Source organism: Temnothorax longispinosus, chromosome 1 (assembly GCF_030848805.1).
Source record: "Temnothorax longispinosus isolate EJ_2023e chromosome 1, Tlon_JGU_v1, whole genome shotgun sequence".
Lineage (NCBI taxonomy): Eukaryota > Metazoa > Arthropoda > Insecta > Hymenoptera > Formicidae > Temnothorax > Temnothorax longispinosus.
Window position 1 is genome coordinate 25918449 of NC_092358.1, and position 15902 is coordinate 25934350.

The window sequence follows — 15902 nt, forward strand, 5'->3', positions numbered from 1 at the left end:
GAAGACTAAAATACTACGCTTTCGCTTTTGCTTATCGAAAATTTTTCGAATGAGCGATAACTGCATTACGGGTCATGTTATTTAATTAGGCGAACTAAGTCCACTTTAATTAGCTTATTATTTATGATGCGCTGGAAAATTGCTCAATATTCCTTGTAGCATTTTCTAAATAATCTTCTGGGAATGCAAAAAGACTAAAACACGCGCGATTTTGCTTTTACTTATTCGCCAATTTTCCGAATAAGCGATAACTTTGCATTAGAGGTCATGTTATTTAATAAGATAAATTTTTCATAAAATTTGCTTTCGCGATTTCGTAAAAAGGAAGAGATAAAATTGCTGCAAAAAATTTTCAAGTATCCTATCACACTCCACAATATGATATGGTAGAAGTGAAAACTACGTGTCGTGATAATTCCCTCTTTTTCCGCATTTTTCTCGTGATGAGTTCCATTAATTTTGCTTTTACGTTTTTCCTGACTCGCTAATAGCGACAATTACGTGGTTTTCGACGCACGCGTTTATGCTTTAACTCCTCGTATGGTGCAGTAATTAATCGGAGCATGCAGCGAGTCGCGAATGGAAGTCGTACGCATAACGTAATCTCTAATGAGGAGTCATGTCGAGGCTGAATTTTTACTCGCTCTATATGAAGTACGCTTATATGTATGATTATTGAGCCGTATGATCGTCAAAGCTACTATATGTTATCAATACTGATAGCCAATGTCAGTAAAATAAAAGATAAAAGTTTTACGCGCTACATCAATTGACACTGCATGAAATGATCAAGTTACGAGATAGATAAAATTACATTGCTGTTTGTTCGAACTACACTGTAATAGATGATTGATATATCCCGTACGCATCTGTGCCAAAAATAATATGTAATTAAATTATCAACATTTGTTAAATAACTCGTGCCTTCTGCAGATTTATTCGCGACGCGTCATATTCTAATTATTTTCACGGCTTAATAGGCTTATATAGGACTTACCTCACGAGGAGAATGATTTTGCAGTCTAAATGCTCATCCATCCTCGCTTGTCTCCGCTGTTGTCACGGAGGCGACAGCAACTTGGTCGCAATTTAATTGCTGTCCTTCACTTTATTCGTCCAACTGAGAGAGAGTCTGGCTATGGAAGTGATGAAGAAACAGAGCGCGATGGGGTGAGCTTAGAGGGAATGGAGTGCGGTGAGCAGAAGGAAAAGAGCTTAACTTTACTTTGGAACTTTGGCGAGCAAGGCTATCCCGCGGGAAATCAATGTCTGACGGTTCAAAGAAGAAAGTCGAAGAGGACGGGACGTGTATGCGTGACTCGGTTTATGTGTGATGGTTAATTTGATAAGCAACTCGCGCTGGCTATCTCATCTCTCCATCTCTGTTTCTTCCACTTTGACTTCTTCTCGCGAACTTTTTGTCCATCGCTTTCCGATCAAACTTAAGGACGGTGGAGCAGTAGGGGATGCGGTACAACAAAGAAACACTCTCGAGTAATTAAATAGGAGATCTGCATTTTACAAAGCAATAAGTTACACGAGAATCCTTACACGAAACCAAAGCCCCAATTCGAGTCGTGGCACGCGTTTCTTGCCTTTCCATTTCGTGCTTTCCTTTTCTTTCATTTCCTTTATTATTATACAAATATGAAACATAATCGAGCCTGAAGGCAGTAGATCGTAAAAATAAAAAGCGCAATGTGTCCTTTCCTAAGTATAATAGAAGATCGTTCTCGAGCTAATTCCGCGTGAGAAAATATACGCGTGGCATACATGTGTGATATCGAACAAAAATACGATAATAAATACCTAATATTCAAATATTGGGTCGTCGGTATTAAAACCGAGAATAAAGTTTCAATTTATTACTTCGCAAAGCTCATTGCAAAATTCCTGTTTATACTTTTCTAATGAAAAGACACGAAACTTTTTGTTTACTTACTTGTATCAAAAATGCTACGTTTCGATTTTTGTTCGATAGCGCAATGCGCGCAATTCTCATCGACATTCACATTTCGCGTTTGTGAAGAAATGGCTCGAATTTCTGTGGAAGACTGGAAAGGGACGACGTCGTTGTCATCGACGTTTCAAAAAACGGATAGAGATAATAGCACCGCGGACGCACGACCAGACGCGGCGTGCGAATATTAGCCACGACATCGAGATTTTCAGGGAATTATACATAGTTAGCACCTAAAAAGTTTATCATTGCTCGTAGAGAGTGGCCGCGCAATTAATTAGCTTATTGGCCGTTACTTCGTAAGTTTGATTTCGTCAACCGCTAGCTCCTGTGCTAGTTTAATGCGCCTTCGAAATGACTCTATTCCCTATAACAATGAAGAAAGAACGCCAACTCTTTCAATAGCGTTGTTCAAGTAGCACAAAATTGATATCTATCGCGACCACGAGCTGTAACCGCTCTTCGTTTTTGCCAGTCTTTCGTCTCTCCAGACTGTGATCTATCACTTTTACGATCATACATTAGATACGAGCGGCTATAGGGTTCACGTTCTATTCGATGTCTCGGATGCACAGGAAAGTCCATCTACGATTTGATTTATTGATCCTGATTCAGTCGTACCTTCATCATTTTGATCGGACTCGAAGTCCGATGATGGCTCGGATCAATCACTAGAGAAAAAATATTTTTTGTTTATAACCCAATCAAACAGTGACAAAATTATTCTTTAACAGATGGAATGTCAATATGTTTAAAATACATTTGTAATCATTATCCCATATTTTAATATATTGTATATATTACCTGTCACTGTTTTCACTGGTAGCTTCCTCGCTACAGTCCAAGTCAAGTTCTCCTTGAATAGCACTTTGTAAATCGTCGATCCTCTGAAGTGCCAATCTGAGGTCGTCTCTAGCCACCTTGGTCTCAGCCTCTGCGGCTTCCAGAGATTTTTCTATATCACGACGAGCACGTAGGGCCTCCTGTTCTCGCGATATCGCCGCGCTAGCTTCGTCGCGCGCGTCGCGCAAAGATCGTTGCAGTCGTCTCGCCGCGTCCTGGGCGGTTTGCTCCTTCGTTCTGAGTAAGGCTGATTCCGTTTGTAACTTGTCGACGCTTTCCTTCAGCCGTGCTATTTGTGTCTGTGAAAACAAAGACGAGGCAAATAGTTATCATTTAGTAGTGTTAATTTATTTATTCAAAGATCACATATTTTGGAAAAAAATTAATTTGAAGAGAATTATTTTTTAAATTTAATATTTAGTTGAAATTTGGATTGACAGAGTAAGTTCTTATATAGCTTTAGTCAAATCAAATCATTTATAGTTAATTGTGAAAGGTAGAGTTCCAACAATACCTCCAAACGCGCTCTCGTGGTCTGTTCCAGTTCGAGTTTGCTTTCGAGCTCCTTGGCACGGAACTCTAAACGTCTCGTGGCAAGACTGTTTGCCGTTGGATCACCGAGTTGCTCCACTGATTCTAATCGCTGTGTTAGTTCCGCCAGTTGGTCCTTCAGCGATGACTTCTCCGCCTCGAGTGCGGCGATTTGCACTTGTGCCTCTTGCAATTGGCCTTGCTCCGCGGAAACTTGTTGCACCGCGGCTCGATATTTCTTTAAGACCTTTAATTGGGAAATAAAATACATTTAAAAACCTACTTTATAATTTTTATTTAAACAACATAGTCACCACCAAGTTTAAAATGTTGAAATTTTTAAAAATTGTGCACTTTATAGGTACTTGAAGTCACGTCCCGCGAAAATTGATAACGATCGTTTGATTATATTATTATGAATTATTAACTTGCTGTTTTTAAAGACAAAGAATAAAATAACATACCTCGGCAAGCTCCTCCTCGTTTTCTTCCAATTGAGACAACAGCTCCGAGCGTTCGCGATTGGCTGCATTGGCTCGCTCCTCCGCCTCGGAACGGTGTCGCATAGCTTCTTCCAGACTTGCTTGCGTTTCGTTTAGCTCCTGCTCCAACGCCTGTTTCGCTTTAATCGCTACTGCTCGGGCGCACTCCGCGTCTTCCAATTGATTTTTCAACTGACGCAACGCGGCTTTACCCGTCGAATCACCTTTGGATCTTTCGAGCATTGTTTGTGCATCCCTGAGTAATGCCTTCGTTCTCTTCAAGTCTCTCTTCAATCTGTTTAATTATCAACATATAACGAATTGTTTAGTTATTTTTAATTTTTATTATGCACATAGAAAAAAATTTTTGTAAAGTAAATTATGGAACAAAATGAAAAAGAAAAAAATATAAAATTTTGTGAATTACCTTTGCATGGTCTCAGCTTCCGCTGCACGATCGGCACGATCTTGTTCCTCCAGAGCCACTAAACGGCGCTCTAATTCGTGCTTTTCTCTTAAAAGAATTGTCCTCTCCTCATGTTCATTCTCCAACTGCGACTCGAGAGCTTTAACTTTCTTGTGCGCGTTTCCGCGAACGTCTTCCAGCTCTTCGTCGCGTTGCTGCATTTCCTTGCGCATTTCTTTGCGCTGCTGCTCGATGCTCATCTCCAGCCTAAGTTTCGCCTGCTCGAGCAGCTGCACTTGACCGGCCAGGTCATCTAACTCTTCCTCTTGGTCCTTCGCGCGTTTCTCCAACTCGTGCTTCGCTTTCTTCAATTGCGCAACTTCCTCCTCCGTTTTACCGCCGAAAGTAAGTTCCTCTAATTCCTGAGTCAATGTGCGAAGTCTTTCCTCCTTCAGCTCGATCTCTAGTCTTGCGTCCTATTATAATAATATATTCAGATATGTATAATATTATGTATTCAACTTTCTTAAGCTGGGAAAAACGAGAAAAATGAGAAGAAGAATGTACTCACGCTCAGATTCTGTTCCACTGTGAATTTTTCCGCGATCGCGATCTCCTTTTCCCTCGCTAATCTTTCACGTTGTGCTTTCTCTTGTCTAAGGTCATTCATCAGATTCTGAGTCTCCGAATCAAACCTAAATGTGATTATTAGCATAATAAGTAAAACATGTTTATTTCGCGATTATATGTAACAAATTTTATAAATTGTTAGCACATATGTAATAAATTTAACATATTACGTCTATATTCTTAAAAATAGATAAATATATTTATTTAAAAATAAATTAAGGGTTTTAATAATATTCTCTGCGAGAAAAACATTTTTATATTTATAATATACAATGATCTATTAGGATTAAATGAATAAATTAATTTAATTAATAAATGATAAATAATAAACAAATTTATGTTTGAATGTAACGTAAATTAATTTTTTAATATGTATTGGGGGGGATGAACTGACTGAATGAGGGGAAAGATTTCGGGAACAAATCCAATCTTGCTGTTGTAACGAGATCGCCAGCGGGCGCGTGCTGCATTTAGATTAACAGGAAGCTATCTTCGCAAACGGTCAATCGTGATTTACAAGCACACCGGACGCGTCGCCGAACGTTGGCAGTATACATTGGGTGGCGTCACCGGCCTGGCGAAGTGCCAGGGACACTTGTTGCCACGAGTGAAATGAGAATAGAGCGAGCTACCACCCGATACCGACTCGTCGACCATTAGCCGTGGATTAAATGCACAAGTATATCTCAAAGCGTGACAGAACGTGCAATTCGCCCAAACTCTTGTAATTTCGTTGACTTATTGGTTACTAGAAGACTTACTTGCGCTGCTTCTTCTCGAGGAGGTTGTTCCTAGCGGTCTGTTCCTCCAATAGCAATCTTAGATCATGCATCTCGCCGTTCAGTTTTTGAACTCGTCGCTTCCACTGTCCGACGACTTGTCGTTGTTCCTCCACCTCTTCGTAAGCATCGGCCAACTGCTCGGCAAAACGAGAAGACAATGATAAAGGTGATGCTCGTCATGATAATAGGAATAATTTGACGTACCTTCTTTTCCAATTGTTTCTTCAGTCCAACCAGTTGCTCCAGATCGTCCTCGTGCTGTTGCGCCATTTTTCTCTTCGTGAATTCGAGTTCTCGGATAGCGTGCTCGTACCGTTGCCTATAAACACCGCCGTCCTCACCTTCCTCGCCATCGGAAGCGACCCCGTTCAAATCGGCAGCCCTCGCGTAGAGCAATTCCATCTCCAGCCGTTCGGTCGTCTGCTGAAGATTCTTGTTAGCCTCAGTTACATCCTGCAACTCACGCTCGAGCCGCAGTCGCTCCGATGTCTCGGCATCGATCCTCTCCGCCGCCAGTGTCGACGTAGAATGTTCCTCCGCGAAGTCCGCGGTCATCTCGCTCAGCTGAAACAGAAAAACGCGTAAGGAAATCGAATACGACACGCTATACGCGAACCACGGATCAACTTATGTCTCGTATTTTCTGCATCCCCCCCATTCTGAGTCTTTCAGTTTTAAATATTTTTAAAGTTGAAGTAAGATAAATCATATAATCGTATACACTTCGTATAGAAATTATTTTTATTGAAAAGTTTCCGATTTTTGAAACCATTGTTTCTTTATAGCTCTGCACGTTACGTTACCTCCTGCATTCCATCAGAGGTGCGGTCCTCCGAAGCGCGGGACAGGGAGCGCCTCGAAGGACTCCTTGCTACGCTGTTCGATCTGCTGTAATACTGATAGCCGCGTATCATAATATTCGTGGCGCTCTGACTCCTTCCGATCACGCTGCGAGTTTTATCACGCGCGTGCGGAAAACTTATCGGCTCGTCGTTCGTATCATCTCTGTGACCAAGGCTCCGCCACTCGTCCATGATGTGATCGGTACGTTTTAAAAACTGGGAGATTTTCGACGTGAGATACGACGAGGCGGTAGACGAATCTAAGTGGGACGCGGTAGGTCTGAAGGATTGCTTCACCCTCTGCCGTTCGCAGCCCAGAACGAAATTGAGACTCGCGTCGAAGACTACCGGCGCTTGTTCTTTGACCAGAACGTCCTCCACCGACGGCGAACGCGTGCTCTCGCGAGGGTACGTTCTCCGCGGCGGGGTCGAAAAGGTCGGCGACTCCAGCCGAGACAATCGGCTTCGCGAGGAAAGAACGGACGGCGATCTCATCCCGGTGGATAGGGATTTTGCGCGATAAGAAACGCTGGAGGAGACGCTGCACGGGGAAGGACTCCGCATCGTGTGACTCGTACCGACAACTTGTCCTCTGCTAGACGGTCTCTTCTGATGGTTACAATGCGGCGGCAAGGGTGGTCTTTTCGCCAGGCCCTTCGCGGAGTTTGATAAACTCGGCGAGCCATTGCTCATCAAGTCGTTTCTTTCGAGCGATTCGTCGGAACTGGTGGATGTTAATGCGTTCATATGCCGACTACTATGAGACGGAGAAGGAGTATCCGGGTACCTCGTCGGCACGGAGGGCATCTTGGCGAATACGTTGACGCAGGGATGTGAAAATCGACTCAAGAATATCGATTTGATGTAGGATTAATCCAGTCATGAGAGCGTGAGATGGATTGATTGAACTTTCGAAGCTGATGTCGCGGAATTGGCATTTTAATCGGCTTTCTTTCGCAGCTTCATTCGCTTTGCTGAATTAACGGCCGAGATGCCGGAGACTCGTTACATTACTACGGCGAATTGCGTAATGCTGAACGACGACGAGGACGCCCGTGTCGGCAAGGAGTCGCGATGCAACTGCCTCTTCCTGGGTCGGCCGATTCGCCGCTGAAGGCGGCCGGTGGAGGCGGTCACCTCCGAGTTATTCTCAGGGGAAGACGGCGAGAAAGAGAGGACGGGCGAGGGAGATGAAGACGGAGAGAAACGTGCGAGACGGTGATTCTGGCTATTCGCCAGATTCTTCGTAGATTTCGTGAGAAAAATATCGTGAAAGAGAAACGTAAAACTAGCATTTTGATAGAAAATTTAGGAACTATCTCTCTATATTTATCAAAGTAGAACAGACGAAGAGAGACGGAAAGAAAAATTGTCGTGTCGTATAAAATAGTATGAGATGTGCTAATGCGAGACAGAAAGAAAAATTATTACGCGAGATTTATCACCGTTTACTAATTAATGGCGACTAATAAATGGTGGTTTTACTTAATTGTTTGTTGTTAAACGATAAGAAGGTTCGAAATGGTATTTCTTCGAGCAATTGTTGTTCTTATGAAGATGCGTTGATTGCCAGTGTTTTTATACATTAGCCGCAGATTAGAATGGTAATGTAACGCATAGTCTAGTGGTCGAGTCACGATAATAGTTGCGCACGCTCGATACGAGCCGTCTGGCATGCTTAACCCAATTGCGCGTCGTGCGTGCCGCGAATGCCTAATCGGGCAGTTTGAGCTTAATGTATCCTTCGAGACTGCCTCTATTAAGTTCATCATGCGGTCACACGCAAAATCGTTGTGGTGGATGGTAGAACAGAGAGGCGCATTTTGCAGCACGAGCCTTCCCCCGGTTCAAGTAACGGGCGTTCAAGCCACTTAAGGTGTTTTAACCGTCGCGAGAAAAAAGATATTGCGCAATTAAAAATGAGTATCCATGTTGGATGGTCTCGCCGCGTTAACTTACCTTCGCCTCCAGCTTGTCGTTGTCATGCTTCAGGTGATTGCGTTCCTGTTCCAAGCGTTCCACTTTTGCTCTGAGAAGCTCGAGCTCTTCCTATTGAAATGAAGAAAAAAAAATGTATTTAAGATCGATCATATGGAGAACGTACGTATTATATGGAAAATATTTTTCTCTCTCACCGTTCGCGCCTTTAGTTGATCTTCGGTCCGATGGACGTTCAACAAGGGCGCGACTTTCACATACAATCTCCACCAAGGCCATTCTCGCACGGACATTAGCTTCCTCACGTTCCTTTGGATGCATCGCACTGCAAGATCTTGCAGCTGTAAGAGAATTTAATTTACGATTCGATCCGGATTGTCATTATACAGACGGTCGTTGAAGCGTCATAAATTATAATTAAGAAAGCCTAAACGGCGCGAAGATATCCATCGCGCTCTTTCTTTCGTTAGTTGCCAGATTAGTTGCCAGATTAAAAACCTCGGGGATCTCTATAAACGCGCAATCCTTTGTAGATTTAGAGCCATTAGTACGAGTGAGATGGCAATTTTTAAACACGTAGAGTAGTAATTTCTACACTAATCGAGTAAAGTGAGGGAAAGTTGCAATTTGTTTGTAATTTCTTACGTGCGACTAAAAGCTTTCTTTCTAAATTTTAACCACGGTCATGCGGCGTGTTTCAATTCGGAAAGAGATAAGTGACCCACTTTCAAAGTGTTGAGTTTGCGCCGCGCTAAGTAGCCTCTGCATCTCGCCTGCAGCAGAATGATATGGCCTGTGAGCTTTTCGTCCCTCTGAGCCTCCAATCGTTCCAGGGTGCCCGATCTGAAGAATATCTGCGAACAAGAATAGATGCATCCGTCGATTTATTCATCGATTAATATTAATTGACGCCTAGACTAGCCATGACTAGCATTCTATCATTAAGTTCGTCTTAATTAAATGCGCTTTTGTCTATTTACGTACATACGGATAAAAAAACTGCATATTAAACCCGAGTTCAGGGTCGGTGATAAATATTAAAATATGCATGGCATAGTTTCAGCTTTCATCTCGTATGGTAATGAAGGATAAACACATATAACTTCTAGAGCGTAAAGGCGCATCATGTACCGCGAGATCTCGATTGCATTAGAGAGGATATGCTTTTACATAAGACTATGCAACTAATAGTGGATATATTAACAGTTATGTTGACAAAGTTACTTTCAGTTTTATATATGTTATGCATCGTTATGAATTATTAAATAATTGGTATGTTTCAAGAGACTCTGATTATTCGAAAATATAGTGATAGTGATCTATATATAAAATTAAAATATTAATTAAAGAAATAAATCTAATTTTAATGATGACTATGCTGTTATGCCGGATCTCTTAGCATTATCATTATCTTAATCAGCAAAATCGCGATTCTTTCCGCAATATGATGAACAATACTCGACACGCGAAACACCCGACGCGTCCTAATAATCTAGTCAATCTTCTAACTACCGGGCGCTATCAGTATTTAAAGTTAACGATTGTGCTATAATCACTTAAGACGGACCTGTCGTTCATTTTCCGAGCATTTGTCATCAATTTGACAACAGTCAACACTGTTATCGTTGCAAGACGTCAAACGACCTCCCCGGTTAACGGCAATATTCTTCTTTTCCGGTTCGGCAAGTCTGTGAACGATTGTCGAGTCGAAAAGCTTTACGTCGTCGTCTTGATCGATTCTATCGAAGTACTGTCGTCCCTTGAAATCGTTCGTCTCTTTCTGACTTTGATTCTCAATAGTTTCCTTCCATTCCACCTCGTTTTCGTTACTTATGTGGCCGCTATCCTCCGAACTGTTTCCATCCGACGTGTATCCGCTGTACTCGTTCGCACTCTTCGACTCGTTTTTCTTTACGGCAGGCGTTTCGATGACAGGAACGTCCGAGGGTTTTGCCTTAATTAAAACTTCCCGCGAAGATTCCTTGGAGGCTTCGGCGTTCTTGCAATTGAAGAAGTTCACCAGATGCTCGATATCGTTGGCCTTCTTGCCAACACACTGCTTCCTCTTTGTCTCCTGCGCGTCATCGACGACATCGTTTCCGGTTTGAGCCGTCTTCGACAGATTGACGGTTTTCCCGGAATTTGCAACGTAGATCGTTTTCGCGTCAGAATTCTGATTACTTTTACTCTGTCTCTCCCAGTTACGCCTCAGTTCTTGAATGGAAGTCTCCTTACTTCTCTTCGACTTCTCGGTAATTTCTTCCGGCTTCTCACAGTTCTTCATCCGGTTATATTCCTTTTTCTTTGAATCTTCTTCAAACTTTGTATTATCTTTAAAAACATCTATCATCGTCTTTTTCTTCTTCAATTCTTCGTTAATTCTCGGAATTTCCTTACTCTTGTTGTCCTCAGAGTTATATCTCTCTACGATAAGATTAGGTTTGTCGTCGTGCAGGGTCTCTCGATCCTCGTAGACAATTTCCGTTCTACAGGGAGGAGCGACATCCACGACATCCAAAGATACGACCGTCTCCTTAGGTTCCAAGTCGTCCTCTAACTGTGCCATTAATCGCGCGGCTCTCTCTTCCAGGTTACTTGTCGACGTCGAGATCCTCGAGGCGCTCAGCTTCAAGGTACGATCAAGGGTCTCGCGACAATTTTCGTAGATACGCTCGTCCGACGTGGCGTCGAGATCGAGCTCGAAGCTAATCATCTGGCCAACTGGCTCTCCGACGCGATCTACTTGCGATAGATCGGCGAGAGATCGGCCGAGACCGGTAGATCGAGCCGCCGGAAGTGGTATCTTGCTCGGCCTGGAGACCGAGTTTAGCCTCGCGGGCGCACCGTAAGACTTCCTGCATTGATTATAGTCCACTTTCGGCGTCTGAACGTTCCAAAGGCTGGTAGATCTGTTCATGAACGTGAGACTTTTTCGCGACAATTCCGCCTTCTTTCCCTTCTCCGCCGATCTTCTTTCCAACGGAATTGGAATCCATCGTGGGGATATTGCGGGATTTGTTTGATTGTCAGCGGACACGGAGTTCAAGCTGACCGAACGATCCAGGGTGCCCTTTCGTTGCGGCGCTTCAGGCTTCGCCGGCATCTTGTCGGGCGTATAAGTGAGACCCTTCTTCAGCAACGCTCTGTCTTCTAATATCGTGCACGAGGGAGACGAGCTGACCGACTTGCAAACCTTCTTTTTGTCGTTGCTGCGCGCAGGAGAAGAGACAGTTTTTGCCGTATCCAGTCGGGTCTCGCTCGGGGATCGTTTTGTTGTAGGCTTCGAAGGCGACGTAAGTCGGGACTTCGAGGAATCCGAATTGTTAGAGCCATGACGCGGCGAATTAATCGTGTCATGGGTCATCTTGATGGATATTTTCGAGATTATTGGCGATTTTCCAGATGATTTGACCGGAGCAATCGCGAGATTCGTCGCTCGATTTGATTGATTCTGCTTTTTGGCGGGTGAAAGTGACGCTTTTGACACGTTCGGGCTGCTCTTGGCCTTAACTAAAGGCGAGCCACTGCCGCCGACCGCGCACTTAGATACGTTATCGAACATGATGAAAACCTGAAGTTAAATTCGATAAGGGAAAGAATAAATCGTTACTTATCGCGGGGATAAAGTGCTTCAATTTTATCTGCTATAGTATTCTTACTATAACATCTGTTATTATTATTAATAAATCATTCTGTTTCGTCGTATTGTTTATACGCACTCCTGAGTCAATTTTTTGACGCATTGGAAATAAATTAATGATTTTTATTGAAACAAATTTAAATAGCACGTGTAAATGTACGCGTTTCGTACGTCTTCTAAAAAACTTAATTTTGCGGCTTCTTCGTATGTTGTTTTTTTCACATCAAAAATGCAAGTATTTTAATTTTTAGTATCGTCATTCTTCACTTTTTCTCTATAGTATATTAGCTTCGATAAAATCTCCGACAAGAAATCGAAATACGTGCATCTGTCTTGATATTACCACAACGTTTTTAATTATATATCAATTAAGCACAGTCTTCTATCCATCAATTTTCAATTAATCATGTTGTACATGTCTATAATTTTCAAATCAGTCACATTTTTGAGCGTTTAATTTTATTAGATACAAACCAATGAGACGAAAATAAATTACAGTAAACAAAACATTATATAAGCTTAGCTTTGAACTAATTACTTCAAAGATTGCTTATAGACAGATCGCTTGTTTATAAACGATCACTTCTCATCTGTAAACAAGCGTTATATTTATTATTTTCACCTCTGTAATTATAGCACTGTTTCAAATCGTGTTCCTCGCAATCTCTTCGCGCGATATGAAGCAGTTCATTATTTCGCGCATTCGTACATACATGTACGAACGATGTGTGACTGGACACTCATAGGCTTGTCGAGACGCCGGATTTAATTACAAGGTAATGTAAGATCTGCAAATGATATATTTTTAATCACACGCGAGAGGATCGGTACTTAAAAAGTTTCTGGCTTATCGTCAATGCCAGATCGTTCGCTGCACTTGTCGCCAACTCGAGATCGCACCCTCGATCACTGCCATCAAGGAGACCGCGATAATTCTTGCACTTGCGGACGTCGCGAGATGAATGGTTTTTGGTGGAGGGCTTTTTCTCTCCTCTGCCGCGCGCAGAACGAGCCGCGACTAAGTGCCGTAAAAGAGCCGCGTAAAAGTGTACACACACCCGACTGCGAGAGCAGAAGTGAAGAAGCGAAAGAGAGAACGGCATATACGACACACAGAAGGGAGGGATGAAGGAGTGAGGGAAATAAAGGGGAGAGGATCTCGGGGGACCGGCAAGGGGGAAAGGAGTAGATTATCTTGAAGCCGGTTGAACGCATCGGCCTGCAACTCTCAACTGGCAGGAAGATACAGCCGGTTAATGTTCGAGTTTGCCAGCTTATCATTTTCATTGAAGGGGGTACGTCGCGTTTCTTCGTCCCGAGACGCGGCAGATAAACCGGAAGGCGTAACAGCGAGAGAGATTCTCTTAATGTTTCGTTATATTGAGAGGTTTTTTTTGAGACAAGCGGTATCGAGATTATGGTGAAAGAGAGATTTCGAAGTGCTTTACGTACTTCTAAAGACAGATGATGACGAAACAGATACATATATTAAATCTTGAAGTTTTACCGAAACTGACGAGAATTTTTAATAACGTAAAATAAAATCTCTTACTTTTTACATTATTCTTCAATTATACTACTATTATTAAAACTTTTATTATTTAATCTTTGTTATGAAGAAATTGTATTCTGCCTAATTAAAATTATCTCAATTCATGGCTTGAAATTTGTCAGAAGTTTTGTTAGAATTTAATTTTCTGATATACCAGTAGATTACGTATTTTATGATGAAATAAATAGATCGTCAAGAAACGCTAATAAATGCAGAAACCGCGCGTTAAATGTGCTGTAACTTGGTTAATTAAACGCGCAACAGAGATATTGTGTAAAGTATACATTTGGCAATTCCGACCGTGTCTTCCTCCCATTAATTACATGACGGGACGACGCAAATCTTCGTTTCGAGATAAAACACCCGTTAAACGAATGTCTGTACTAAAGTCGACAGAAACGAAACGTTGAAGTCTTTAAACATTTTCTTCATTAATTTCGAGTGAGACGATATTTCCTGCGTCGAGATAAAGCAACCGTTACACGAATGAGCCAATCAGTAAATATGGAAATTATATATTGAAGATTATTTTAAATCTGTTACTCTCTTTGGTAAGAGAACCTTATTATATGCAAAATAAATTATGTCAACCGTGTCCTCTCTTCTTCATCGTCTTAAATCGAAACACACTGTCGCTTTGTATGCAGATAAAAAGTCCACTCAGAACGGGATTCATTGATTAGCGATATCGACGACGAAAAGTAATGATGATCCGATGGTAGTCGCTGACCAGATGTGAGAATGATAAAAACCGGCTATAGCTCTCAGAATTACATTAACACAGAAGAAGAGTATAATTTACTGCGTGCCAGATAACATTTGTTTTTATTATTTGACTTTTTTTACGTAATAATGTGTCTCTCATACTCGAAAACATAAGTACATTTATCGAAATAAATTATCTATTGTACAATTTTTATTTATAGAAATTAATTGAAAATTGAAAAATCGAGAAAATATTATCAAACTGTATAAATATTGACAGGTCAAAGTGTTCACTTTAAGCAGTTACGTTCGAATAAAGCAAAGGCCAAAACCACAAAGTAAAGACCATCGATCTCCGCGCGGGTCAATTCGACTACTTTCCTGTAACGATTGTACAGGATCGTAATACCGGCATCTCTCCGTCGTTTGGCAATGAGAAAGCACTCGAGCGGCTCGGTGCTTTACTTCCAAGCCGATGACGTTTACCGTTATCGCAGCTAACAGGTACCGGTGGCTATAGACTTTCTCCCTCTCTTTCTCTCGCAGGTTAATTAAGAAATCGACGACTTTCTCTCTTTTTCTTTCTCCCTCTCTCTTTCTCTTCTTCCCTCGGCTCCACAGACTTCGCTTGTGAAGCGCAAAACGTATGTGCTTCCCTACGTCGCGCCTCGCTGACCTTCGTGAATTTTTACTGGGATTATAATAAACCGTTTGGTATTCAGCGAAATAAAGGAATTCGTCTAAAGCACCGTTTTCTTAAGAAATAATTACGAGAACAAGAGGTATTATAAAATCTGCAATTAATTTTGAGCAGATTCGATAATAAGTAGCTTTATTATTTCTGGTACCGAAAGTTCAACGACACGAATTGAACGAATCGTACTTCAACAATGCGAATTACAGATTTGAGAATATTTGTGCCCCATTTCTTATAGTTTAAAACGCAGGACGTATAAGTCGTACGCTGACAGCACCTTTTTCTCCGAATGTCCTAAACAATTGATTATTTATCTTGAGCAAACATTTCCGCCGATCACCATCAGAACGATCGACCGGGATTACGCACTCGCACTCAAAAACGCATATATGCGTTACTCCGCGAACAATTCCGGAGCGAAAAAAAGCGACCCTTTCGTTCGCGCTCGCTGCGCAATGTCAAGGCCGAAGGATGGTCGTCGTCCGACGACGTCTCGATCTCGACCGAGATCAACCGCGAACTGCAGGCATGGTCGCACAGTCGTCGCATCGCCGGAAAGCTCGTTCCGCATCAGGTGCACGTCCCTCCATTTCGTCCCCACCATGCAGGTGATGTGTCACCAACACATGCATAAATCTATTCGAACACGTACATGGTCCCCTGCTCCTGCTGCCCGCCACACCGGCACATTCGTGTACCGCGAGATATCATACAATAAATCTCAGGTGTCGGAAGAGGAGCGACTCAATTAATCAAAATCGTGCGATTACGCAAATGATGAATAATATTGACTCTCTAATGTATTCCGATTATGGGTCTTCGACGTTCCGACTTTCGACTCCGAGTGTTTTTGTTGTCGCTATAATCTTCGCGTGAACAGTTATAACGCGCGTT

At 42.2% G+C, this 15902-nt stretch overlaps 1 protein-coding gene across 8 annotated transcripts in view; it reads right to left on the reverse strand.

Moving 5' to 3' along the window:
- Positions 1-1495: 1495 nt before the first annotated feature.
- The window catches only part of LOC139821178 (unconventional myosin-XVIIIa), a 46213-nt gene continuing 31806 nt past the window's right edge, over positions 1496-15902 (reverse strand). For 6 of the 8 annotated variants that reach the window (XM_071792042.1, XM_071792051.1, XM_071792033.1 and 3 more), the window contains 11 exons: positions 9140-9268; positions 8612-8755; positions 8436-8525; positions 5839-6198; positions 5614-5768; positions 4794-4917; positions 4244-4698; positions 3799-4111; positions 3318-3581; positions 2765-3102; positions 1496-2631 (listed from right to left, as the gene is read on the reverse strand). In XM_071792042.1, the coding sequence (XP_071648143.1) occupies positions 2625-2631; positions 2765-3102; positions 3318-3581; positions 3799-4111; positions 4244-4698; positions 4794-4917; positions 5614-5768; positions 5839-6198; positions 8436-8525; positions 8612-8755; positions 9140-9268 (2379 nt within the window). In that variant the 3' untranslated portion in view covers positions 1496-2624. Of the gene's footprint in view, positions 2632-2764; positions 3103-3317; positions 3582-3798; positions 4112-4243; positions 4699-4793; positions 4918-5613; positions 5769-5838; positions 6199-6437; positions 7812-8435; positions 8526-8611; positions 8756-9139; positions 9269-9981; positions 11992-15902 lie in introns of those variants that run through there. The other 2 variants (XM_071792074.1, XM_071792084.1) reach the window with 2 other exon arrangements.